Below are 24,868 nucleotides of genomic sequence, written 5' to 3' on the forward strand. Positions count from 1 at the left end.
AACTGATGATTTATGCATTTTAACACCACAAAGAAGATGAAGGAAACAACCTCCACTTTTTCAGGAAATTCGGGACTATAAGTTTGAAAAAGTGGATGTGTAAAGTTCCATACTGATTATTAGGTTATAATGAAAATGAGATAGTGAAAACGGCAATGACCTCCAGGATCTTCAATTTCCTCTTACTTTCAAAGGCAAATAAAAACCATCTTTTACATAATGGCCACTTCCTCAAGGCAAGTCAAATCAGCACCTCAGGTATTTCTGTTTTCCAAGTCATCTGCAATTACCCACGTGTCACAGAGGTAAAACTTGATGGGACAAAAATTCATACAGCTACCTTTTTTTTTTTTTAAAGTAAAAAAGGTATTTACTTTCAAACTTTCAGACCGTTTTCTTTCTGACCTTAAAGAACACAGATGTACCTGTTCCATAAGGTTTATTAGTATATTGCAATATCTTTTTAAGGTTCTGGAACAACTGATTAAGAATCCTATTTTTAAATAGAAGTATAGATGTAAACATGAGTGTATTGGACGTGAACGCATATACAGATGCTACAAATGTGCTTTAGCCTAAAATATCATAGCACTTGTTCAGTGGCAGCATCATACAATAGAGCCTTGGCACAAAGGAATTCTGATTGTGCTGTATACAGAATTCTACATGCATTAAAGGAATGTAAATAATAAAATATGTTCTAGAAGGAGACGAAACATGTTCATGGATAGATGTGGAGCTTTGCGGGGGGGGGGGGGGGGGGGCTTGGAATTTAATTATTCAGCTCAGTATTCTATATTTCTACTTTCTACTAATAGAAAACTAATGATACAAGCATCTTTAACCATATAATCCCCATTCAATTTACAGAAATTGAGTTTCTTAAGACCAAAGCAAATATCCAAAAAAAGCAAGACCACTTGAAATCAACCGATGAAATAGGCCACGATTCACCATTAATGTATTAAGGCTCTGAGCCATTCCTGGGTGTGGAGCGCTTAGGTAGAGCCACAGTTAGGAGATCATCCGGACATATTGAAAGACAATGTCCAGAGACTAAAAGACTCTTTAAGATGAGAAAGTGGTGTTTAACCTAACCTCTCATTTAACTATAAAGTCAAAATAAACATAATGTTAAAATGTCAATACTATTTATCATAGAATTTCCCCAACATAAAGGACAGGCAGAAAAATATCTCAAAATATACTTCTCTACCTTTAAATTTACGACAGACTCTCTGACGAAAGCCTTTCATCCATCACAGTATCAAGTAACCTTTACGATACGTAGGAACAGATTTAATATAGTCACAAACCATAAACTTTTCAAATAAAATCATTTTAAGAAAAACGATTTGATGATGCTCTCAGTGGTGAAACAGTCCATTTATTTAAGAAGCCAAGAACCTTTTTTAAAGGGTTAACCAATACCCCATATCAAGCAAGGGCAGCAATGCCTTAGTAATCCCACGGAGAATGAACCAACCGGTAACCACCCTCCCTCCCAGCAAGAAGGATGATTATGCGTAGTGCTTAAGAGCTTTTACAAAGGAGAAAAACGCAAGGTGCTTCTTGGAAACCAAACCCCTCCCCCGCACTGTACTGCCCACCCGAGGGTGTCTCCCGGCCATCGCCCACCCGGCCACCCTCCCTGCGGTGGGGTACGGAATTCCGTCCCCAAAAGACCAGGTTCAGTGCCAGGACTGGTCCAGACACCTGTTTACTTGTGCCAAGCAGCAGTGGCTCCTGTCAAGCAAAGGAGACGGTCACCCCGCTGGTCCGTGCCCCGCCCGGGCGCGGGGGCGACATACCTTTGTACCTCTCCAGGACATCCTCGTAGGCCTGGAGGTACTCCTGCTCGTCCACGCACAGGTAGGCGGCCGGGGAGAGGTACCCCGCCATGCCCGGGTTTATCTCAGCGGGGACCGGCCGAGCCCCCTCTCCCGCTCGAAACCCGGACAGGACCGCAGAGAGCAAGGGGCAGCCGCGGGCACGGAAAAGCGCGAGGAGGGCAGGCCCGGGGGAGCGCCGGGGCGCACAGGGGGTCGGCCGGGGAGACGCCCCGGGGTCTCAGCGACGGTCAGTGCAGGCGAGCCCGGCGGCGGCGCGCGGCGCCACGCGGCGCCGGGGAGCCCGGGGCGCGGCGGGGGCGGGGGGCGGGCGCGGGGCGGCGGGCGCCTGCACCCTCGGGAGCCGAAGCGGCGGCCGCCCGGGCCCGGCTCTGCGCGCCCGCTCGGGGCCGGGAGGACGCGCGCGCTGCCTCCGCCCGCGGTGCTCCGCGGCGCATCTGCGGCATTTCCTGGCCGCCGCGCCGCAGACGCGCGCCCGCGCCCGGGAGGGGGAGCGCGGGGAGGGGGCGGGCAAGAGGGAGGGCGGCGGCGGCCTCCGGCGGGCAGCGCCCGACCCGCCCTCCCCGGGCGCGAGCCGCCGCCCGGATCCCAGGGGCGAGGTTTCTATTTGGGACCCACAACAGGTGCCTGGGAAACAAAGCCGCGGATCGCGCCTCCCGCGCTCGCAACCCCCGCGCGGCTCCGGGAGAGACCGGGGGAGCCTCCGGGACCCGTCGGCCGCGCGGAAGGGCCGGGCCCCGCGGCAGCGCGGAGCGCACGGGCGGGGGAGCCGGGGTCCGCGCCTCGGGGGGCCGCCTGCGCCTGCGCGCCCCGCGGCCCCTGCCCGGCCGGCGGCCCCTCCCTGCCGCCCCCCAGAGCCTGCCCGCGCCGCTACGCCGCCAGACACCCGGCTCCGCCACACGCTCCTGCCCGCCGCGGATCACCCCGCGCAGCACTGCGCTCTGCTGAACGGAGCAAAACGAGGACGATTCCCTTCACTCCGGCGAATCGAATACTAAAGTGGACAGTTAAGAGGTCCATTGGAGGAACCGGTTGGTACCCAGACGTCAGCCCGTGTAGTAAACAGGGCTGACCGAAGTCGGCCGGCCTTGGATGGAATCCCGGCTCCTAACGATGTGATGTGGCCAAGTGACTTACCCTGTCTTCATCACGATAATCATATCATAAAGTTCATCCTATCATATCATCATATCACAAACTTGTGACATCTCAACATTGTACCTGCTAGCTGTTGTTATTATTATATGAGCCACTTCATTGTTGACTCTGATGGATGACTCTGGCCACATCACCCCTCCCTATTTCTTCTTTCATGAGTAGTGACCTTTTGTCCTTGATAAGTCTTTTTTTCTTTGTCAGTGATGTGAATCTGGACCATTTTCCATGAATCCTTGCATAGGAATGAGTAGTCTTGAGAAAACTGTATACTCTGGATAAAACTTCCTTAAGTTAGAATTGGAAAGCTTTACTTCGCATTAGTAATTGGCCTATTTTTGTGACTCCAAACAGAACAAGACCACACTTCTCTTTTCTATCCTGACCACTGACCTGAGTTTGCTCCCACATCCCACCCACTAAGCCTTTAGAATCACTAGTTTTCTTGCAACTTGGCATGCATTTTTGTGCACATTAGTTTATGAAGCAACAAGCATGCACCATATAGACCATGGACACCTTGAACTGAAAGGATTAGCAATTCGATCCCTAAGAGTAATTCCATTTACAAATCACATATATACAAATAAATCTCTCAGAACTCTCCTGTCTCTCATGGACATAGAGAACAGAGTTGTGGTTGCCAGGGGGTACAGGCTTGGGGGAGGAATGGAGTGGGCGCTTGGGATTAGCAGATGCAAACTATTACATATATGATGGGTAAACAACCAGGCCCTACTGTATAGCACAGGGAACTATATTCAGTATCCTGTGATAACCATGATGGAAAAAAACATGAAAAAAATAATATATATATACATATATACATATAACTGAATCACTGCCGCTGTATAACAGAAATTAACACAACATTGTAAATCAATTATACTTCAATTAAAAAAATTTTTTTGTTAACTGTCTTGTCTCCCTCCCAATGAGTAAGGTCATTGAGGTCTGAGCCTTAATCAGAAATTGATACCCAGTAGCTTCCCTGATAGCTCAGTTGGTAAAGAATCTGCCTGCAATGCAGGAGACCCCAGTTCGAATTCTGGGTCAAGAAGATCCGCTGGAGAAGGGATAGGCTACCCACTCTAGTATTCTTGGGCTCCCTTGTGCCTCAGCTGGTAAAAAATCCGCCCGCAATGCGGGAGACCTGGGTTGGGTCCCTGGGTTGGGAAGATCCCCTGGAGAAGGGAAAGGCCACCCACTCCAGTATTCTGGCCTGGAGAATTCAGTCCCTATACAGTCCATGGGGTCACAAAGAGTGGGACACGACTAAGCGACTTTCACAAGCACCCAGTTTTGTGAATATAATCACTGCATACTTAAGTGATTTTTAACTGTTCATTTAAGGAACTAGTCAAAAGGAACAAGCAGCATTGGCAGTCACTGGGGTAAATGTATATTCCTGGAATGATAATCAAGGATCAAGCTGCTAATAATCTTAGTGTATTCCACAAGGAAGCAGCAAAAGCATAGCAGTTTAGAGCTTGGTCCCTCGAGTCAAGATGTCCTGAACTCAGATCCTAGCTCCACCACCTCCTAATACCACGGGAAGAGCCTCTCCTCTTTTGGCAGATTTCTGGGCTGAAAAAAATGGAGAAGATGAGAGTGTGTGTGCTCAGTCATGTCCAACTCTTTGCAATCCAATGGACTGTAGCCCTCCAGGCTCCTCTGTCCATGGAATTTTTCAGGCAAGAATACTGGAGTGGATTGCCATTTCCTACTCCAGGGGATATTCCTGATCCAGGGATCGAGCCCGTGTCTTTTGGGTCTCCTGCATTGGCAGGCAGATTCTTTACCACTGTGCTACCTGGGAGATAAGTCCTGGGTGTTCACTGGAAGGACTGATGCTGAAGCTGAAACCCCAATACTTTGGCCACCTCATGCGAGGAGTTGACTCATTGGAAAATACCCTGATGCTGGGAGGGATTGGGGGCAGGAGGAGAAGGGGACGACAAGAGGATGAGATGGCTGGATGGCATCACCGACTCGATGGGCATGGGTTTGAGTAAACTCCAGGAGTTTGTGATGGACAGGGAGGCCTGACGTGCTGCAATTCTGGGGTCGCAAAGAGTCAGACACGACTGAGCGACTGAACTGAACTGAACTACCTGGGAAGCCCTGACAATAACAGTGCCTACTTCACAAAATTGTCCAGAAACCTGAATGAGATAACATATGGGCTTCTCTTGTGACTCAGCGGCTATAATATCTGTCTGCCATGTGAGAGACCTGGGTTCGATCCCTGGGTTGGGAAGATCCCCTGGAGAAGGGAAAGGCTATCCACTCCAGTATTCTGGCCTGGAGAATCCCATGGACTGTATATACAAAGAGTAGGACATGACTGAGCAACTTTCACTTTACTTTTCATCAGGTGCTTATGAGAGCATAGGGCCATCAGTCAGCCCTCATTCATAGAGCATTTACCATGTGTCCCGGAATTTGCAAAATGTTTTGCATTTACTACTTTATTCACCATAGCCATGATCCTTGGATAGACAAAATGGAAGGTGAGAAGTAAATGTTCAGTAAATTGTCCAAGAAAACACAACCGGTTTGTGATAGAGGAGGAATTAAAATCCAAAGTCTGACTCTGCCAAGATCTCTCAATTCTTCACTTCAAAGAATTCATGTGGGACAAATGTCCATGGTTTAAAATAGCATCGTCACTAACAAACCATGTACCTTCACAAGCACTTCAAGACTGAAAAACAGCTTACGATGTCCTGCAGGTAAAAACAGTAGATGTGCCTGTTACGATGCTAAAGGAAACAAAGCCCCTTTCCTTCCACGTTTCCATGCCGTTCTCACCTTGACCCTGAGAGATGAGGAGAGCATACATGGCAAGACAGGCTCAGATTTCAACATGAAGACACTGCGATAAATGCAGAATCACTTTCAAATGACAAAGATCAGACATGTGACACCATCGCCAGGAAATGTACATCTGATTATCTCATCACACTGCTTTTTACATCCGCAAGTGATTCCCCACCACTGACAGCTAAATAGTCCAGTCTCCACAGAATTGCCCCAAAGCATCCTAACAGTTCCCACTCTTCCCTACAAATCCCAGGCTCCCACTGCACAGATGACTTGCAGTTTCCATCTGAACCCACCTCCCTGCTGTGTGTCTGCAGCTCCATCCCACGGAAGTGACCTCCAGTTTGCACCAGTCCATCAGGCTCAGGAAACCTCCCCTCCTGCAGCGAGCCCCCCGGAAGCCCTTCAAGAAGCTGCCCGGCCTCCTCTCAGTCCGTGGTAATCAGAGTCTCCCTCTGGGCTCTCCTCATCCCGGCCCTCAGAGTGGTCACAGCTGGCCTCTCGCTCGCGCCGTGTGAGGTTAGAACTGCTTTCAAGGCAGAACCGAGTGCGCACCTTCATTGTATCCCAGAAGCGTAATAAACATGTATTGAACGTGAGTGACTAACGGGATCCCCCAAACCGTATGGTCTTCTCCACTCGAGACATTTCCTCATTCCATTCTATTTTTACAACCTTAAACACAATAACCATGTCCAACTTTCAATTCCATTATTACTAAATAATGAACACAGCAGACATCCCCACACCCTTTCTGACCCTTGCCCTGTCTCTTACTGGGGATGAACTTCACAGACAGGTTAGATTTCAGGCCAAGTGTGAAAATGCCTAATAAAATGAGAAGTTGAAATATGAATGATATGTTTTCCAGCTCTCCACTGTACCACATCCCCTCAGATGACCTGTCCCCTTACCCTGGATGCTGTGTCATGATATACCTGAACTTCATAGGTTAGTCACCTGATGATGAAACAGGTGTTTGGAGACTGACCCCTCAACCTATGCTCCATGTATGAGGATGGATGTGATCTGCGTGCAATAGCCAATTTACCAGTATTCACTTTAAACATGGTCATTAGTACACATCCATGCTAGAGCCACTTATTCTGTCTGTTGTTTTATTTTGTCTTGTTCTATTTTTTAAGAACTCATGTAATCTTAAAAGTCTGTAACTTGGAGGTCTTCAGTGCATCAACTACCGCTAACTTCATAGCAAACCCTTTACAATAAGTAAGGTGTGGCCTCGCCCTCACAGAGCAGAGGCTCCCCTGACCCCAGCGTCCACTTTTCCACTGCACCCCATCAGAACCCCCAGGTCCTCCATTCCCCACTGGCCGTACACATCGCCGCTACTACCGCCAGCCTCTGCTGGCTGCCTGTCTAGTAGTTTATGTAATCTCATCCCCCTGACAGACAAGCGCCCTTCCTTCTCTCCTAGCCCCTCCTTCACCACCAAAAGCAAAATGCCCATCTCTGCCACATCCATCAAAACTCTCAGCCCAGGAGCACCTTCCACCATCCAGGTGTCCTGCTTTGGAGACCCAGGCTTGCCACAGAGCACCACCTGTCACGGTCTTCCCTTTCTGCTGAGACGAGTATCTGGTACCCTGGTTCCGGCACTGTCCCGCCCCCTGGGGATGTCATGACCGGGCAGGGAATCCGGCCCTGGTGACCAGACCCTCTGATGTCCGCCCAGCCCTCCGCGAGCCCCGGGCCGCCCTGCTTGCTCTCCCTTGGCTCCCAAACTGTCTCCATCCTCCCTGCCCTGCACGCCTCCACCCTGCATGTCAAAGGCCTGGGTGAGACCAGCCAGCATCTCACAAAAGAAGCCAGAAGAAGCTCAAGGCTGTTGCCCCAGAAACCCAGATGAGAGAATGGCTGGCTGGGCGCTGTTTATTTTTCCCGTAATCAGAAAATCCCACTGGGGGGGCCCTCAGGGGACTCTCGGCCAGGATCTGAGCTGGTCCCCTGCAGCCTCTTAGGAGGAAGACAAGTCCCAGCTCTGCATGATGGTGGGAAGCAAGAGAAACTGAGTGGGCAGGGGCCTAGGAGGGAGAGAGGGGGAGGGGGCAGAGGCCCAATCCACCGTAAAAATCAACTCTGGTAAACACCTCGCCTTTGACCTTTGCAAGAGAGCCCCCCCAGGACACACCCCAACCTACCCCATTGCCATTTCTGAGAAAAAAATTAGGTAACAACCACCTCAAAAAGCATAGCTCATATATACACAAACCACACGGGCCCTGCAGGCGGGGGGATAGATTTCCACAGCAGGCTCAGCTTGCAGCTGAGTGAAACAAGCCATCCCTTCTGGGACCTTCGGGCAGTGCAAGGGAACACCAGGTAACAGAAGAGAAACACCGTTCCCTCCCATGTATTAATTAATCAGGGATGCATGGCGGCTAAACCCTCAAAAGCACCAAAGGCAGGAGCTGCCATGAACACATGATGCTAATAGAGATGCTACGCTTTAAAAAAAGGGGGGGGGGGGGGACTGTAGAGAGCCCTATGCAATCTTGGGTACCAGAACCCAGGAATCTAGGCCCCTGATAAATCTGGTGGCCCGGAGCTCCCGAGCAAACAGGAAAACGAAGCTTCCAGCAAACACACTGGGAAACACTGAGTTAATACTTTCAGACTGTCACGGTGGCGACTGCACATAAATAGGAAACTTCAATGCAGATGCCTGTAAATATCATCTTGGTTTCAAAGATATCGGTTCCTCCAACCAGAAGACAGGGCCAAACAGCTTAGTCACTAGCAGACAGAGCCAATTGCTCCTTCGATAAAATCGGGACAGAAAGTAAACATGGTCATCCTCCCCCCGCCCCACCCCCCACCTTAAGCCTCAGCTCCCAGCCAGACAGGGCCCCCGGGGAGCTGGTGGGTGAATTTCCACCTCTCCGCACCCCCCAGCCGGGTCCCCTACCGCTCGTTCTTACCTGCGATTCTAAGCACTGCCCTCTCCGCAGGGTCCAGCACGGAGCCCCCGTGGGTCTTTCTTTTCGATCGCTCATGTTTAGGCAAATTCCAGGGTAAGGTGTCTCCAGGAGCTGGAGATGCAGAGCCAGATTTCTGGCTGAAATCATCTTCGTCGGAAAAATCCGCAGAGGAAGACATAGAGCATCGATAGGACGCGTTCCCGGAGCTCTACAGGGGATGACACAGAGAAAAGCATCAACGGCAGGGCACTCGCGTCAGCGCGTCCATTTCAGCAGCCCCCTCCCTGCCCCCAAAGGGAGTCCGCCGTCCCGCACCCTCCTCCGCGCGGCGGGGGACCCGTCCCAGGGCCGACCCCGGCGCTCACCATCTTCCCCGGGTCCCGGCTCCAACCCCAGCCACAGGGGCTGGGCAGCTCCGGGTCCAGGAAGATGGGCACCCAAGTGTGTGGCCTGTGGTCCGGCCACCAGCTCACAGATGACTGGCCCAACAATGAAGCCAGAATCCACAGCCTTCCTGTTACAAATCTATAGTATCTGGCTCCCCCACCAGGCCGGGACCGAGATTTTCCATTACGAGCTGCTGCTTAATTCATTAATGCAACTCGCTCCAAGTTGCAAACACAAAGCACAAACGCAGGATGCAGAGTCCTGACTCCTTTCCGCTTCCCCTCCGAGTCTCCCCTCCGACCAGATTTGAGCCCCTCGTCCTTTTCAGTTCATTTTTCTTCCTGAGCTTGAAGCTAGTTCCCAGGCTCTTCTGGAGGAAGGAGGGAGGAGGGCTGATTCTGAGAAGAGCCTTTTCTGCAGACCTGGAGGGCACAAAAGGCTGTTTGCAGAAGCCAAAGGCAGCACCAGTAAACAAACGTCTGAGCGCGGTTTAGAGCTCTCGAGATCATATAAACTTCGAGCAGAGGAACAGCTGCCAGCGATGGAGACGGAGGGATGCGGGTGGGGAGGGGAAAGAGCTCCCCGCCCCGCCCCGTCATCACACGAGGAAACCGGAGACACCGCTCTCGGACCGCGTGCGTGGCCTGAGCTCGGTCCTCCCTCCAGGAGCCGGGCGCAGGGCGTGGCCGGCTCTCTTTACCCCGCAGGGAAAAGGCACCAGTCATTAGCCCTGCCTCTTTGGTTGGGTTAAGTTTGTGATAATTTAGTGAGCCACTCATTTACCATCTAAAGGAGGCTGCTAACCGTGCTGTGAACACGGTTATAAACAAGATAAAGCATCCATGGGGGGAAAGGAAAAAAAAAAAAAAAACCGGCTGTGTGACAACCTCCCAAAGCTTGCGGGATGAACCAGAAGTGAATCAGGATCTGACCTCCTGATTAGCCGTGACCAATGTGAGGTCCTTACGCAACACCATCATTTTAAAAGCAAACGTACTATTTCCTGAAAAGTGTCTAAGATTTCTCTTTGGCTTTACTCTTTCCCCCCAAAAGGAGTTTTCCATTTTACATGAAATGCATCGCTTTGGCTAAGTATCAATTTATTTAGATTTTGTGTGTTTTCTTAGTGGAAATCATGTTCCAGGCAAATAAATAAATACCACTGATTTTCTGTATTCACTGAAGTCCACAGAGTTGTGAGGAGGCATTAAGTCAGCCACAGGATGCTACTACAACTTACTTTATTTTCCATGTTTTTCCGAAAATTCGTCTTGAGATCTATAAGGCTGTGATGCTGTAGGTCCATGTAGGTCCATGAAAAAGGATGACATTCTTAAAGACTTTCAAAAGGGTAACGGCTTTCCTTGGTTGCCTTCTGTCTTCCTTAAACTAGCTTCCTACCTGTCCTTAGGAAAGGTCATCTTTTATCTGTGGGCTTGTATTTCTCGTTTCACGCACTCTTCCAGCGAGGGTAGTCAATTGATTGTTTATAGACAGACTTGGGGAAAAAATGGTTAAAGGACCGCCCCCATCCAAAAAACTCCTATTATTGATTTTTGTAGATGAAGTAAATTTTTTTAATGATTAGAGTCTCAGCTAATGGAAGAGCAAAACGTGATTTATGCCATGACATCAACACCACTCATCACCCAGCCAGATGGGAACACTTACGACCCTGGGCCCGAGGGTGTTTGACTGGTGCAGCCTCTAAGCTGGACGTGTCCTTGGCGAAAGGGTAAGACGAAGACAAGGCAATCAGCAGCACCTCTTTCAACAGCACAGGGAAATACACACGCGGATGGAGGGAAAGCACGCTGGCCTGCACACAGCCAAGTCTCCCCAGACTGCAGGACTTGAGTGTTTCAACCATCAAAGCATTTGGGTTTTCCCCACAACAATCTTCATGAACACTCTTTAAATATAAGGTAAACTACACAAAATTAGGCCCATGTGAACCTTGGAAATTGAGAATGGATTTTTTTTTTTAATCATTTACATGCTTCATATTCTGAGAATTACCTTTTAATTCACTTTTTAAATTTCAGACATATGCACTCAACAATACAGAAATTTTTTTCTATATCTTTTTAGCCTTATCTGGCTGCTTTATTTAATTTGAATTTTCTATTTTAATTCGTGGTGTTTGCTGTGGCTCTTTAGCTGCCAACAAGATAGAGACTAAACTGGCCACCTTTTAAGGGCTACTGAATTTAGTCTTTTAGGTTACAAGTGTGTGATTCAATGACGGCTTAAGCATATTAAAAAGCAGAGACATTACTTTATCAACAAAGGTTTGTCTAGTCAAGGCTATGGTTTTTCCAGTAGTCATATATGGATGTGAGAGCTGGACTATAATGAAAGCTGAGCGCCAAAGAATTGATGCTTTTACTGTGGTGTTGGAGAAGACTCTTGAGGGCCCCTTGGACTGCAAGGAGATTCAACCAGTCCATCCTAAAGGAGATCAGGCCTGGGTGTTCACTGGAAGGACTGATTATGAAGCTGAAACTCCAATACTTTGGCCACCTAATTCAAGAGCTGACTCATTGGAAAAGACCCTGATGCTGGGAAAGATTGAGGGCAGGAGGAGAAGGGGACGACAGAGGATGAGATGGTTGGATGGCATCACCAACTTAATGGACATGGGTTTGGGTGGACTCCGGGAGTTAGTGATGGACAGGGAGGCCTGGCGTGCTGCAGTCCATGAGGTCACAAAGAGTTGGACACGACTGAGCAACTGAACTGAACTGAACTGAATTTAGTCTTTTAGGTTACAAGTATGTGATTCAATGAATGCTTTTATTTTAATGAATGAAGGTTGTCTATGGTTTCTGTCTTCAAATTTGGGGAAAATATACTTGGAATCTTAATGAATTCGCATTCATTTATAATGTCAGTGGCATCCATGCCAGTGAATAAAGCACATTTTCTTTTTTTTTTTTTTTTAATAAAGCACATTTTCTAAAACAAGTGTTCCAGGTGGGAGGGGGGAAATTCTACCACTCACCTGTCCTTTCGTAATATCAGGCAAACTGGATGAACCATTGATAACTGTTTTTCTGTTTCTTTTTTATTTTTTTAAATATTTGATGATGTGAAAGAAGAAAGTGAAAAAGGCTGGCTTAAAACTAAGATCATGGCATCTGGTCCCATCACTTCATGACAAATAGAAATGGAAAAAGTAGAAGCAGTGACAGATTCTCCTGGGCTGCAAAATCACTGCAGACAGTGACTGCAGCCATGAAATTAAAAGACACCTGCTCCTTGGAAGGAAACCTATGACAAACCTAAAGAAAATATTAAAAAGCAGAGACATCACTTGGCCAACAAAGGTCTGTACAGTCAAGGCTATGGTTTTTCCAGCAGCCCTGTACAGATGTGAGAGTTGGACCATAATGAAAGCTGAGCACTGAAGAACTGATGCTTTTGAATTGTGGTGCTGGAGAAGACTCTTGAGAGTCCCTTGGACTGCAAGGAGATCAAACCTGTCAATCCTAAAGGAAATCAACCATGAATATTGACTGGAAGGACTGATGCTGAAGCTGAAGCTCCAATACTTTGGCCACCTGATGCAAAGAGCTGACTCTTTAGAAAAGACCCTGATGCTGGGAAAGATCGAGGGCAGGAGGAGAAGGGGACGACAGAGGATGAGATGGTTAGAGAGCATCAATGACTCAATGGACACAGATTTGAGCAAACTCTGGGAAATGGTGAAGGACCAGGAAGCCTGGCCTGCCACAGTCCATGGGGTTGCTAAGAGTCAGACCAGACTTAGGGACTGAACAACAAATTGAAATATAGTTGATTTACCATGTTGTGTTTGTTTCAGATGTACAGCAAAGTGATCAAGGTATACATACATACATATAAATATATATATTCTTTTTCCTGAGAATGGATTAAAATGAAGCTGCTTTGAAGTTGATTGACCCTCCAAAACTATTCTTTATTGATTTGAAATGACTTGGCACTTCACATCTCTGCCATGGAGATTAGAGGAAAGAGCTGCGAGTACAGTTCTTTCTTTTGGAAAAAGCAAACGTGTTCTGTGACCCAAAGTCCAGGCCTCGCCTTCGATGTGGGGCTTGGAAGGTCAGACAAAGGAAGAGAACTCTTGGGACCAGCAAAAGACCCAAGTTCCTCCTGTTCCGCTCCTGTTGCCTAAGGTTTGATTCCTGTTAAAATATAAACATCTGTCTGTAGGGAATTCATTAAAGAAATGACAGTATATCCATACAATGGACTACTCTGCAGCAATTAAACAAAAATGTTATTGATCTACATTTAGCAAAGTGGGAAGGGTGCATACAGAATGATTCCTATTTAAAAAAAAAAAACTCTGTGTGTGTGTGTGTGTGTGTGTGTGTGTGTGTGAAATGAATAGAAAGATAGATGATTTATAGACAAATAGGCAGATAGGTAACTATCTACCAGAGTATAAACAGCAAACTATACTAATACTATGAATGAATTTAATTTTATTCCTTATAATTTTTTAATGTAAAACAAATAGTATAAAAAAGATTACTGAAAAGGAAAAGATACTACATCAAGGGTCAGAGAAAATATCAAAGGCTATAAGAAGAAATAACCATTTAACCCAGTGATTTTAACTGTCTGGGGCTCATGGACACCTCTAAAAGTTGAAATCCAGGGAAACCTCTCTTCAGACCAGAGCCCATAAGCAAACACACACAAACTTCGCGTGTGATTTTATGGGATTCACTGGCGCCGGGCTAAGCCCCCAAGTTATATCATCAACTGTCAACCCCATTTGGCCTGCGTGTTGAAAACAAAAAAAGGTGAGGAGGGGGAAAGAATATGGAGTATTCAGAAGTGAAGAAAGGTAATTAAGATAGTAAAGACAAAGCTGGCCGGGTCATCATGTTTTAATATTTGGCCTTTTTCCTTAAATAAAGGACTGTGACAGACTGGATCTCTACAACCAGAAACAAAGACAACAGGTTGTGGGAAAGAAACACCCACGCGCTGTGTCTCATCCCAGCCTCCGTATGAAGGCGGTCTGAGCAACTGAGTCAGATCCCCAAGAGCGCTCAAGTGACCTCCTAATCGCCCATTCATTCCCATGGTGTAAAAACAACCCACATCTCCTAAAGCCAGGATAGTGACATAATGCGACATTTTTAGCAGGGGAACTAAACAATAACCCCTCTAATTGAAACCCCAGCGGGGGATCTGGACTAGTACAATGGAGCTGCCTACCCTGGAAGCCGCCCAGCCTCAGCACCCGGATCTGGAGGAAAGTGCCAGGAAGCTGCCTCTGCCCAGCATTCTCTGAAGGCAGCAAGAAACCAGTGTGGAGCTAAGACCCCGAGAGGCTCCAGACGGCCGAGGCCCCGGGCGGGCACACGGCCTCTCACAAACCCGCACACTGCTGTAAGCACAGTTCCAAAAATCTAACAAGAAAATAAAATGCCTGTGAGGAAAAAATTGGACAAACTCAGATTGAGGGATATTCGAAGATAATTTTATCCTGGACTCTTTCAAAGAGGAAAAAGGTCAATGTCACAAAACACAGACACTACCTAAAGCTGGGACTCTGCTAAATTTAAAGACAGTGGAAGCCTTAACAACACAGTTACGAACCTTGGTGGGAGTCTGAATTTCTCTTTAAGCTAAAAAGGCATGTTAGGGACAACGGGGAGAATGTGAACCTGGATCACCAACTGTTCATTAGCTGAAACTGGGAAATTACTGTTAATTTGTTGGGGTGTGCAAATGGTATTTTGGTTACGCAGAAAAGCATCCTTATCTAGATTCATGCTGTCTGCACTTGTTTTCAGTTGCCTCAATAAAAACAAGAATTGGTAAATGTGGCAACAGATTAACAGTAAGTCTTCATTGTACTGCTCTCTCAACTTTGCTGTAAATTTGAATATTTTCAAAATGACGGGCTGGGAAAACACAGAGCAAGCTCTTTTATGGTTTGTTTTCGTGTTGTGTGTGTGTTGCCTAGTCCAGGCCTGTTCTCACAAGATCAGATCCCCTGGGTTTATGTCCTCGGTGACAGACCCTAACTAAGTAATTGCTCATGTGAAAGTTGCTCAGTCGTGTCTGACTCCGCAACCCCACGGACTGTAGTCTGTCAGGCTTCTCTATCCATGGGATTCTCCAGACAAGAATACTGGAGTGGGTTGCCATGCCCTCCTCCAGGGGATCTTCCAAACCTAGGGATCAAACCCAGCTCTTCCAGAGCATCTCATAGACACTTGGAGAAGAACCAAAACAGATGCCGACGTCAAGGGGACCCCAGATCTCTCTGCCTCTGTCCCAATCACAGCTGCATCTTTCCAACAGGTAGAAAGATACTTAAAAGGCGCCTCTGCGTTATTCACAATACACAATCCAGTAAGCACAAAATTGGTGCAGTATCACATAATTTTTACACATTTTATATAAACTCCCACCCAAAAAAACAAAATTTAGAATAAGTGAAGATCCAGTTTCATTTAAAACTCTGTTGATTAGGTAAGTACAAATACTAAATACTGACTTCTTATACAGTGTATAAAAATACTTGATCTGGCCCAAGACTATTCTTCCATACTAGTTTTCTATTTGGAAATAAGTCCAAAAGCAAGGGCACATTATTTCATTTTAGAAATCTCAAGGAAAACCATCTCTACCACAAAGAAATAGGTGTGGAAGAAAACAGAAATGTTGGAAAATGTGTTTAACCCACTGAAGACAAAATGACTTAGGGAAAACTTCGGAGGCTATGTGCTTGTCTTAGTTTAAAATGTTTCCAAAACTAGTTGAACAATGCAGGCACTCGCTCATTGAAGAAATGACTCCTAATCAGCCTCTTAACTGGAAGCTACCTTTAAAGAGTAAGCGGGGAGACTCCTGGTTTGGTCGGACCCAGCCTGGCTTTCATGCTCTCCTTTCAGGAAAGATCTGCAGGAACTGTAAACCAAGAGGAGGAGAGCCTGGTGAAGCTAGAGGAGAGGGGGAGGGGTGGAAGGGGGTCAGAGGGAGGGAGAGCTGGAAGGTTCTTAGATCCAAATCAGGGAGGAGATTTGGGGCAGAAAGGGAAGGAAATCCAAGGTCTCCTTGTGAGTAGAGAAGCCCAGTTCATCAGCCTCTGAAACAAGGACACTGAGATTGAGGACACACACTCTCTCCAGGGTGTAAGACTGTGCACCGGTCACAGTGGTCCTTGCTGTTAGGTTTCCGGGGCAACCAGCCTCACTGATGGGATACAGGCAGAAGTGCTCCCCAACGCCTTCTGTAGCTCTGAGGGATGCTCTACAAGGTAAGCACCAGACTCATTTCCTGAAGAGCCTAGCCTCAGGTCTAGGCTGTCTTGGCTCAGCTCTCAGGCATTCTGCAAGACTTCCTTCCTTTCAATTTAACCAGCAAGTTCTCACTCTCTGTATCGCTTATTCAGTGACTGAAGTCAGGGGCTGGACAGAGAATTTTTATTCACTGTCCAAGTTAATCCTCACAGTAACCCAGTAAGGAGGTACGATTAGGGAGATTAAGTAATTTGTCCACAGGCGTTCTTTCAGTCCGAGGTGGAGCTGGAGTTCCACCTGGGTCTTTTGGACACCAAAGTGCCCTAGAATGTGGTCCCAGGCCCTCAGAGGAACACAGAATATGCTCACAGCCCTCAACCATCTTACCACGGATTTGGAGAGCCCAAAAGGATTAGACTTGCTCTGTATTTACTTCAGTCCAAAGCACAGAAATGACCAGGAGACAGGAGTCAGTTCACAATGATGAAAACCATTCCAAAAAATACAGCTGCTCAGGTAAGGACAGCTTTGGGCGTCAGGGAGCTCCCTCCTAGACCCAAGAGACCAAGCCTTCACTGAGGACAACTCACACCAACTCCATGCTCTTCCAACCCCAAGATTCTCCAGCCCTAGCTGTTCTCACACTTCCATAAATCCTCTTCCCACACAGACAAATAAAAGAAAGACCATGGGAAGTATCAAAACAGCTTCAAACTGTTTGAAATTTGTAAAACTTCAAATTCTTTGAAAACTTCAAAAACCTTTCAAAAATACCACAAAATTTTTTGCATATCAACCTTAATGAAATCATATTAAAATTATAGAAATAGAGACACTGAGAACTAGTTTGCAGAATCTAAAATACGACACAGGGTCTCCCCAGTGTGGTCCAGGGGCTAAGACACCTCACTCCCAAGGCAGGGGGCCCAGTCCAGATTCAATCTCTAGTCAGAGAACTAGACCCTGCATGTTGCAGTGAAGCCCTGGCACAGCCGAATAAATGAGCGTTTTTAAAACAATGTGACCCAGATGGACTTAGCTACAAAGCAGAAACAGACTCACAGATGTAGAGAACAGAATTGTGATTGCCTAGTGGGAGGGGTTAGGAGAGAGAGAAATTGAGACTTTGGGGTTAGCAGATGCAAACCATTATACACAGGATGGATAAATAACAAGGTCCTACTACATGGTACAGGGAACTATATTCAATATCCTATAATAAACCATAATGGAAAAGAATATGAAAATGAAAAAAAGGAACAAATTTGCATTTGAGCATCTACCAACTAGTTTGCACTTGAGCAGCTTTGCAAACTAAGGAAGAGAATTTTTTAAAATCTGCCTCAAACAAAAGTAAAACATAACTCTGAAAATAGTTCCACAACACAGAAACATATTAAAAAGACAAAAACTACTGAAAACTTCTCTTTACCTAGAGAATACTTAACTTTATATTTTGAATGGATGCTTATTTATACCAATCAATTAAAAAATGTATCTTAAGCACCTGACATCCAACCAGGAGAGTAAAGATGATTAAGAGAGCCAACTTATAATTAAATACTATCATTTTATCTTCATGTACTAAGCTGTGAAATAAGTCTTCCAATGGGACAATACAAATATGTGTGCAAAAGTATAGTTTACAGCACAAAGTCGATCAGGAGAAAGGGTCTGATGCAGGAGCATCTGTGGTCCCCGTGGAAGTCAGGATGACGCTGCACTGCTCCAGCCTCCTGCCTTCCTCCCACAGTATCACCCCAGACGGGCGATGCTGACAGGGCTCTCCTGTTGCCCAACCTTTTTGGCACCAGGGACCGGTTTTGTGGAAGACAATTTCTCCACAGACCAGGGGGAGGGGATGGTTTCGGGATGACTCACGCACATCACATCTGTTATGCCGCCACTGGTCTAGCAGGAGGTGGCGCCAGGGGGAACGTGAGCGCTGTGGCGCGGCTGCAGATACAGATGAGGCCTCGCTCACCTGCCGCCACTTACCCCGCTGTGAGGCTCGGCTCCTAACGGGCCATGGACTGGGGACCCCTGCTGAAGACGCACGGTGTTCCCCTGCCCACTTTTTAAATTTATGCTACTGAAATATAGCTGACTTACAGTGTGGCATTAACTTCTCTTGTATAGCACTGCTGCTGCTGCTGAGTCGCTTCAGTCGTGTCCGACTCTGGACCCCATAGACGGCAGCCCACAGGCTCCGCCGTCCCTGGGAGTCTCCAGGCAAGAACATCAGAGTGGGTTGCCATTTCCTTCTCCAATGCATGAAAGTGAAAAGTGAAAGGGAAGTCGCTCAGTCGTGTCCGACTCTTCACGACCCCATGGACTGCAGCCCACCAGGCTCCTCCATCCAGGGGATTTTCCAGGAAAGAGTACTGGAGTGGGGTGCCATTGCCTTCTCCCTCTATAGCACAGTGACTCAGATATCCATATACAGACATTCTTTTTCACTTCCTTTTCCATTACGCTTTATCACAGGACATTGAACACAGTTCTCTGTGCTACACTGTAGGCCCTTGTTGCTTATCCATTCCATATGTGATAGTCTGAATCTGCTAATGCCACACTCCCAATCCTTGGCAACCACATGTCTGCGCTCTGTGTCTGTGAGTCTCTCTCACAGACAGAGAAGTTCATTTGTGTCATATTTTAGATTCCACAAGTAAGTGACATCATATGGTCTCTGTCTGACTTACTTCACTTAGTATGATAATCTCTAGGTTCATCCATGTTGCTGGACATGGCACTATCTCGTCCCTTTTTATGGCTGTGCAGTATTCTATTATAGCTATATATCTATATAGATAGATATGGGCTTCCCAGGTAGCTCAGCTGGTAAAGAATCTGCCTGCAATGCAGGAGACCCCAGTTTGATTCATGGGTCGGGAAGTTCCCGAGAAGGGATAGGCTACCTACTCCAGTGGCTTCCCTGGTGGCTCAGATGGTAAAGAATGTGCCTGCAATGTGGAAGACCTGGGTTCAATCCCTGGGATGGGAAGATCCTCTGGAGGAGGGCACGGCAACCCGCTCCTGTATTCTTTTCTGGAGAATCGCCATGGACAGAGGAGCATGGCTGGCTACAGTCCATGGGGTCTCAAAGAGTTGGACAGGACTGAATGACTAAGCACAGCATGGCACATACATACACACAAACACACACACACACACGGACCACAACTTCACTATCCATTCATCTATCAATGGACATTTAGGTTGTTTCCATGTCTTTGGCCTGCTGATTTAAAAATTATTGGCAAACATTTAAAATTGGGAATTTTACATGAACATGCAGATGTGGATCATTGATCCTAGTGATAGTTTCCCCATTCTAGAAAGAACACATGCTTTCCAGGCTAACACAGAGCTTACTAGCTTCTTTATGCATTTATGATGCCTGCCCCTGCAGGCATCTGACTTTAGGGCCCTGCCATAAACTAAGGACATTGCTGCATGCAGAGATTAAGAATGACAGAGGCAGGGATGTAGGGATGATGGTAATCAATAAAAGGGGGACGTTTAAAAATGAAGCAGAAGGGAACTGAAGAGAAGACAAAATAAAACAAAGAGGGCAATCAAAGATGTCACTTAACTAGTGTCAAACAGAAACGGTGCTGCCACATTCCTACTGATGCCCCTGCTGATCTCATCCTGCTCCATCCCCAAGAACCCTGGGAACTGGACCCCGCTGCAGGACTCAGGAAGCGCTGGCCTGTGGTCACTGTGAACTGAGCTGGACCTCGCCCCCACCATACTGCTGAGCCCACTGGTTTTGCTCCTAATCCTTCCCCTGCTCAATCCTGCTCCCCACGAGTTCCTTTCACCCCACTCTAGATTGTGGGAGGCTTTCTATTGGAAAGAAGACATGGGTATGATCATGCATGTGGAATCCTAAGGTATTAGCACAGGATGTTTGCAGAGACCAAACCAAAAGTACCATGCACGCTGTTAGTCATGAAGCTAAAAGATGTACATGATGTTGTTTTCATCACAGGGGACTGGAATGCAAACGTAGGCAGTCCAAGAGATACCTGAAGTGACAGACACGTTTGGCCTTGGAGTACAGAATGAAGCAGGGCAAAGGCTAACAGAGTTTTGCCAAGAGAACACACTGGTCATAGCAAACACCCTCTTCCAACAGCACAAGAGAAGACTCAACACATGGACATCACCAGATGGTCAACACCGAAATCAGATTGATTATATTCTTTGCAGTCAAAGATGGAGAAGCTCTATACAGTCAGCAAAAACAAGACCAGGAGCTGACTGTGACTCAGATCATGAACCCCTTATTGCCATATTCAGACTGAAATAGAAGAAAGTAGGGAAAACCACTAGACCATCCAGGTATGACCTAAATCAAATATAATCTTACAATTATACAGTGGAAGTGAGAAATAGATTCAAGGAATAAGATCTGATAAACAGAGTGTCTGAAGAACATTGTACAGGAGGCAGTGATCAAGACCATCCCCAAGAAAAAGAAATGCAAAAAGACAAAAGGGCTGCCTGAGGAGGCTTTACAAACAGCTGAGAAAAGAAGAGAAATGAAAGGAGAAAGAGAAAAGACATAGCCATTTGAATGCAAAGTTCCAAAGAATAGCAAGGAGAGCTAAGAAAGCCTTCATCAGTGATCAGTGCAAAGAAATAGAGGAAAACAATAGAATGGGAAAGACTAGAGATCTCTTCAAGAAAATTAGAGATACCAAGCAAACATTTCATGCAAAGTTGGTCACAATAAAGGACAGAAACAGTATGGACCTAACAGAAGCAGAAGGTATTAAGAAGAGGTGGCAAGAATACACAGAAGAACTGTACAAAAAAGATCTTCATGACCCAGATAATCACGATGGTGTGATCACTCACCTAGAGCCAGACATCCTGGAATGCGAAGTCAAGTGAGCCTTAGGAAGCATCACTATGAACAAAGCTAGTGGAGGTGACGGAATTCCAGTTGAGCTATTTCAAATCCTAAAGATGACGCTTTTAAAGCGCTGCACACAATATGCCAGTGGCCACAGAACTGGAAAAGGTCAGTTTTCATTCCAATCCCAAAGAAAAGCAATGCCAAAGAATGTTCAAACTACTGCACAATTGCACTCATCTCATATGCTAGCAAAAATGCTCAAAATTCTCCAAGTGAGGTTTCAAAAGTATGTGAATTGAGAACTTCCAGATGTTTAAGCAGGATTTAGAATAGGCAGAGGAACCAGAGATCAAATTGCCAACATCTGTTGGATCATCAAAAAGCAAGAGCGTTCCAAAAAAAATCTATTTCTGCTTTATCGACTAGGCCAAAGCCTCTGACTGTGTGGATAACAACAAACTGTGGAAAATTCTTAAAGAGATGGGAATACCTGACCACCTTACCTGCCTCCTGAGAAATATGTATGCAGATCAAGAAGCAACAGTTAGAACCAGACATGGAACAACAGACTGGCTCCAACCAGTTTGACTGGTTCCAATTGGTTCTAATGCTGATTCAAAAAATAAAGATCATGACATCTGGTCCCATCATTTCATGGCAAATAGATGGGGAAACAATGGAAACAGTGACAGAACTTATTTTCTTGGGCTCTAAAATCACCACACATGGTGAATGCAGCCATGAAATTAAAAGACACTTGCTCCTTGGAAGAAAACCTATGACAAACCTATACAGCATATTTAAAAACAGAGACATCACTTTGCCAACAAAGGTCTGGCTAGTCAAGACTATGGTTTTTCCAGTAGTCATGTATGGATGTGAGAGTTGGACCATAAAGAAAGCTGAATGCTGAAGAATTGATGCTTTTGAACTGTGGTGTTGGAGAAGACTCTTGAGAGTCCCTTGGACTGCAAGGAGATCCAACCAGTCCATCCTAAAGGAAATTAGTCCCAAATATTCATTGGAAGGATGGATGCTCAAGCTGAAGCTCCAATACTTTGGCTACCTGATGAGAAGAACTGACTCATTGGAAAAGACCCTGATGCTGGGAAAGATTGAATGCAGGAGGAGAAGGGGATGACAGAGGATGAGATGGTTGGATGGTACCACAACTCAGTAGACATGAGTTTGAGCAGGTTCCGGGAGTTGGTGATAGACAGGGAGGCCTGGCGTGCTGTAGTCTAGGGGACTGCAAAGAGTTGGACACGACTGAGCAACTGAAGTGAGCTGAACTGCCCTGCTAAAGACTGGTTGTTGGGGAGAAGCTTTGGGGCCTGAGAAACTGTTGGGCGTCTCTGGGCTTTGGTTTGCTCATCTGAGAAGTGGGAGACACAACAGTATACGAGACACGGGGCTGCAGGGGCAGGATGAGGGATACTTGAAAAGCGCTGAGCTCAGAGGCCAACACAGAAAGAGCATTCAGAAGCCTGAGTATCACTTGATGTTACCCAGTTACACCCCTAGCTGATCATATCTTACTCCAAAATGGAAAGTAAGGTAATTAATAAGAAGGTGGTGGGGGAGAAGGCAGATGTCTGTGTGATCTGGGCAGGGACTAAGTGCAGGTAAGCCTATATGACTGTCATTCCAGGAAACACTGAACCAACAAACAGAGACAGAAAGACCGGAAGTGCCTGGAACTAGGTCACATTAAAGAGCTGTTCTCAGGAGGTAGATCCACGTCATCCTCACATCTGTCCTTCCATCCTCGCTGACTGAGCCCTCAGCTGTTTGAGATACCCTTGTATTTTTCCAGTGCACTTCTCCTTTATTCCTTTTAAAATCAATTGCTTTATCCTTTTAAATTCATTGTTTTCATCGTTGGAGACAACGACAAAAATTTAGACAAACACGTTTAAAAAAAAAAGCAATTCTTTCTTGTTGAAACATAAGCAAGGCTGTCTTTACACCTTCATTTCATTACCTGTCTTCATTAATGAGACTCTAGATAAACAGCTTGTACACAGCCATTCTCTCACTTCAGTTACTACTGCAATTAGGTGGAAGAATAGCTTTTATCATTGAAATGAAGCCAAGTGCATGAAGCTTTCAGCGTCTGGCTTCTACCTCCTGAGGAAGACAGGGCTGGCTCCCCGGCTCCACGTGTTCAGGGAGGGTAACCGTGTGCTGTGGGCCCCACCGGACTGGGAGCAGCGAGCAGAGCCCAACGCAAGGAGGGCCACTACCCAGAGCCGGGTCTCTGAAAGGCCCACCCCGGATGCTACATGCTGCTAGCAACCCAATCCCGTTACAGTGCAAAGTAGATTTCAAAAGCTCTTCACTGACATTTGAGTTTTCCCAAAGATCTGCTGCCTATCCCAGCCCCACAACACGAGATCCATGCAGAACCACCACGTGGTCCAAGGCCCCTACGTGGTATCCTCTGGTTTGTAACAGATCTCTCTTTCAAGATCTCCCGCCAAGGGGGCGGGAGGTGGAGGTGGAAAGGATCAGGAGTCTGGGATTAGCAGATGCAAACTAGTATATATAGGAAGGATAAACAACGAGGTCCTGCCGCAGAGCACAGGGAACTGTATTCAGTATCCTGTAATAAACCATTAGTGAGAAAGAACAGAAAAAATAATAAATACAGGTATAACTGAGTCACTTTGCTGCATAGCAAAAGCTAACACATTGTAAATCAACTAGACTTCAATAAAATTTAAAAAATAATATCAATACTCCTGTTTTTTCGACTTCCATTGTCGCTAACAAGAAAACAGGTAACCTCTTTTTCCGCACTTAAAAGATAAATCTATTCCTGCTTTCGATGAGCTGACCGCACAGCTATCTCTTCAACTCCCCCCTCAGTCATGCTGCACACTTGGGATTAGTGTGAATTCCAACCCCACCTTCCTCCCCTTCCCAGCTGCAACTCCTGGCCATGAAATCCTGTTTTAGGGTTTTTTCCTTCTCTCCTTCTCAACTGGTGCTTTCCCAGTCAGTCTGAACACTAAGAAAAGACCAAGAAATTTTTTGGTCTTTATATCCATGTTCAGAAAACAATACGATGACTCCTACCAGAAGCATACACGCGCCATGGAATAAGTGAAGAGCCATTCCCTGGGGGCCACTGCACGTCCTCCTGACCTGGTCCTATGTCTGTGTGCACAGCAACAGAACCATCAGGAAAGTGAGCAGGTAAGGAATTCAGGTACCTTAGAAAAATCTATTCAGTGAAAACCACTGCATTAATAAATTAACCACTTATCAATGTGATGGCAAATTTTATGTGTCAACTCAGCTAGGCCATGGCACACAGTTTTGGGCAAAATGCCAGTCTAGATGCTGCTTTGAGGATTCTTCAGATGCAATTTCAAGCAAAGCACCTCCATAATGTGGGTGGGCCTCATCCAGGCAGTTGAAGAGCAAAGAGCAAATTTTCTCAAAAAAGAAGGAATTTTCCTTAAGAGTCAACACAAAAACCCAACATGAGTTTTCAGCCTGATGTCCCATGAAATTCGGACTCAAGGCTGCAGTGTCAACTCTTAACTTGAATTTCCAGGCTGCTGACTGACC

The 24,868-nt window shown here is 46.5% G+C and overlaps 1 protein-coding gene across 14 annotated transcripts in view; it reads right to left on the reverse strand.

The window, feature by feature from the left end:
- The window catches only part of DST (dystonin), a 513,682-nt gene that overhangs the window by 402,179 nt on the left and 86,635 nt on the right, over nucleotides 1-24,868 (reverse strand). For 7 of the 14 annotated variants that reach the window (XM_070456721.1, XM_070456720.1, XM_070456704.1 and 4 more), the window contains exon 4: nucleotides 8,774-8,981. In XM_070456721.1, the coding sequence (XP_070312822.1) occupies nucleotides 8,774-8,981 (208 nt within the window). Of the gene's footprint in view, nucleotides 1-1,811; nucleotides 2,105-8,773; nucleotides 8,982-9,138; nucleotides 9,246-24,868 lie in introns of those variants that run through there. The other 7 variants (XM_070456713.1, XM_070456712.1, XM_070456706.1 and 4 more) reach the window with 6 other exon arrangements.

The sequence above is a fragment of the Odocoileus virginianus genome, chromosome 27 (genome assembly GCF_023699985.2).
Source record: "Odocoileus virginianus isolate 20LAN1187 ecotype Illinois chromosome 27, Ovbor_1.2, whole genome shotgun sequence".
Lineage (NCBI taxonomy): Eukaryota > Metazoa > Chordata > Mammalia > Artiodactyla > Cervidae > Odocoileus > Odocoileus virginianus.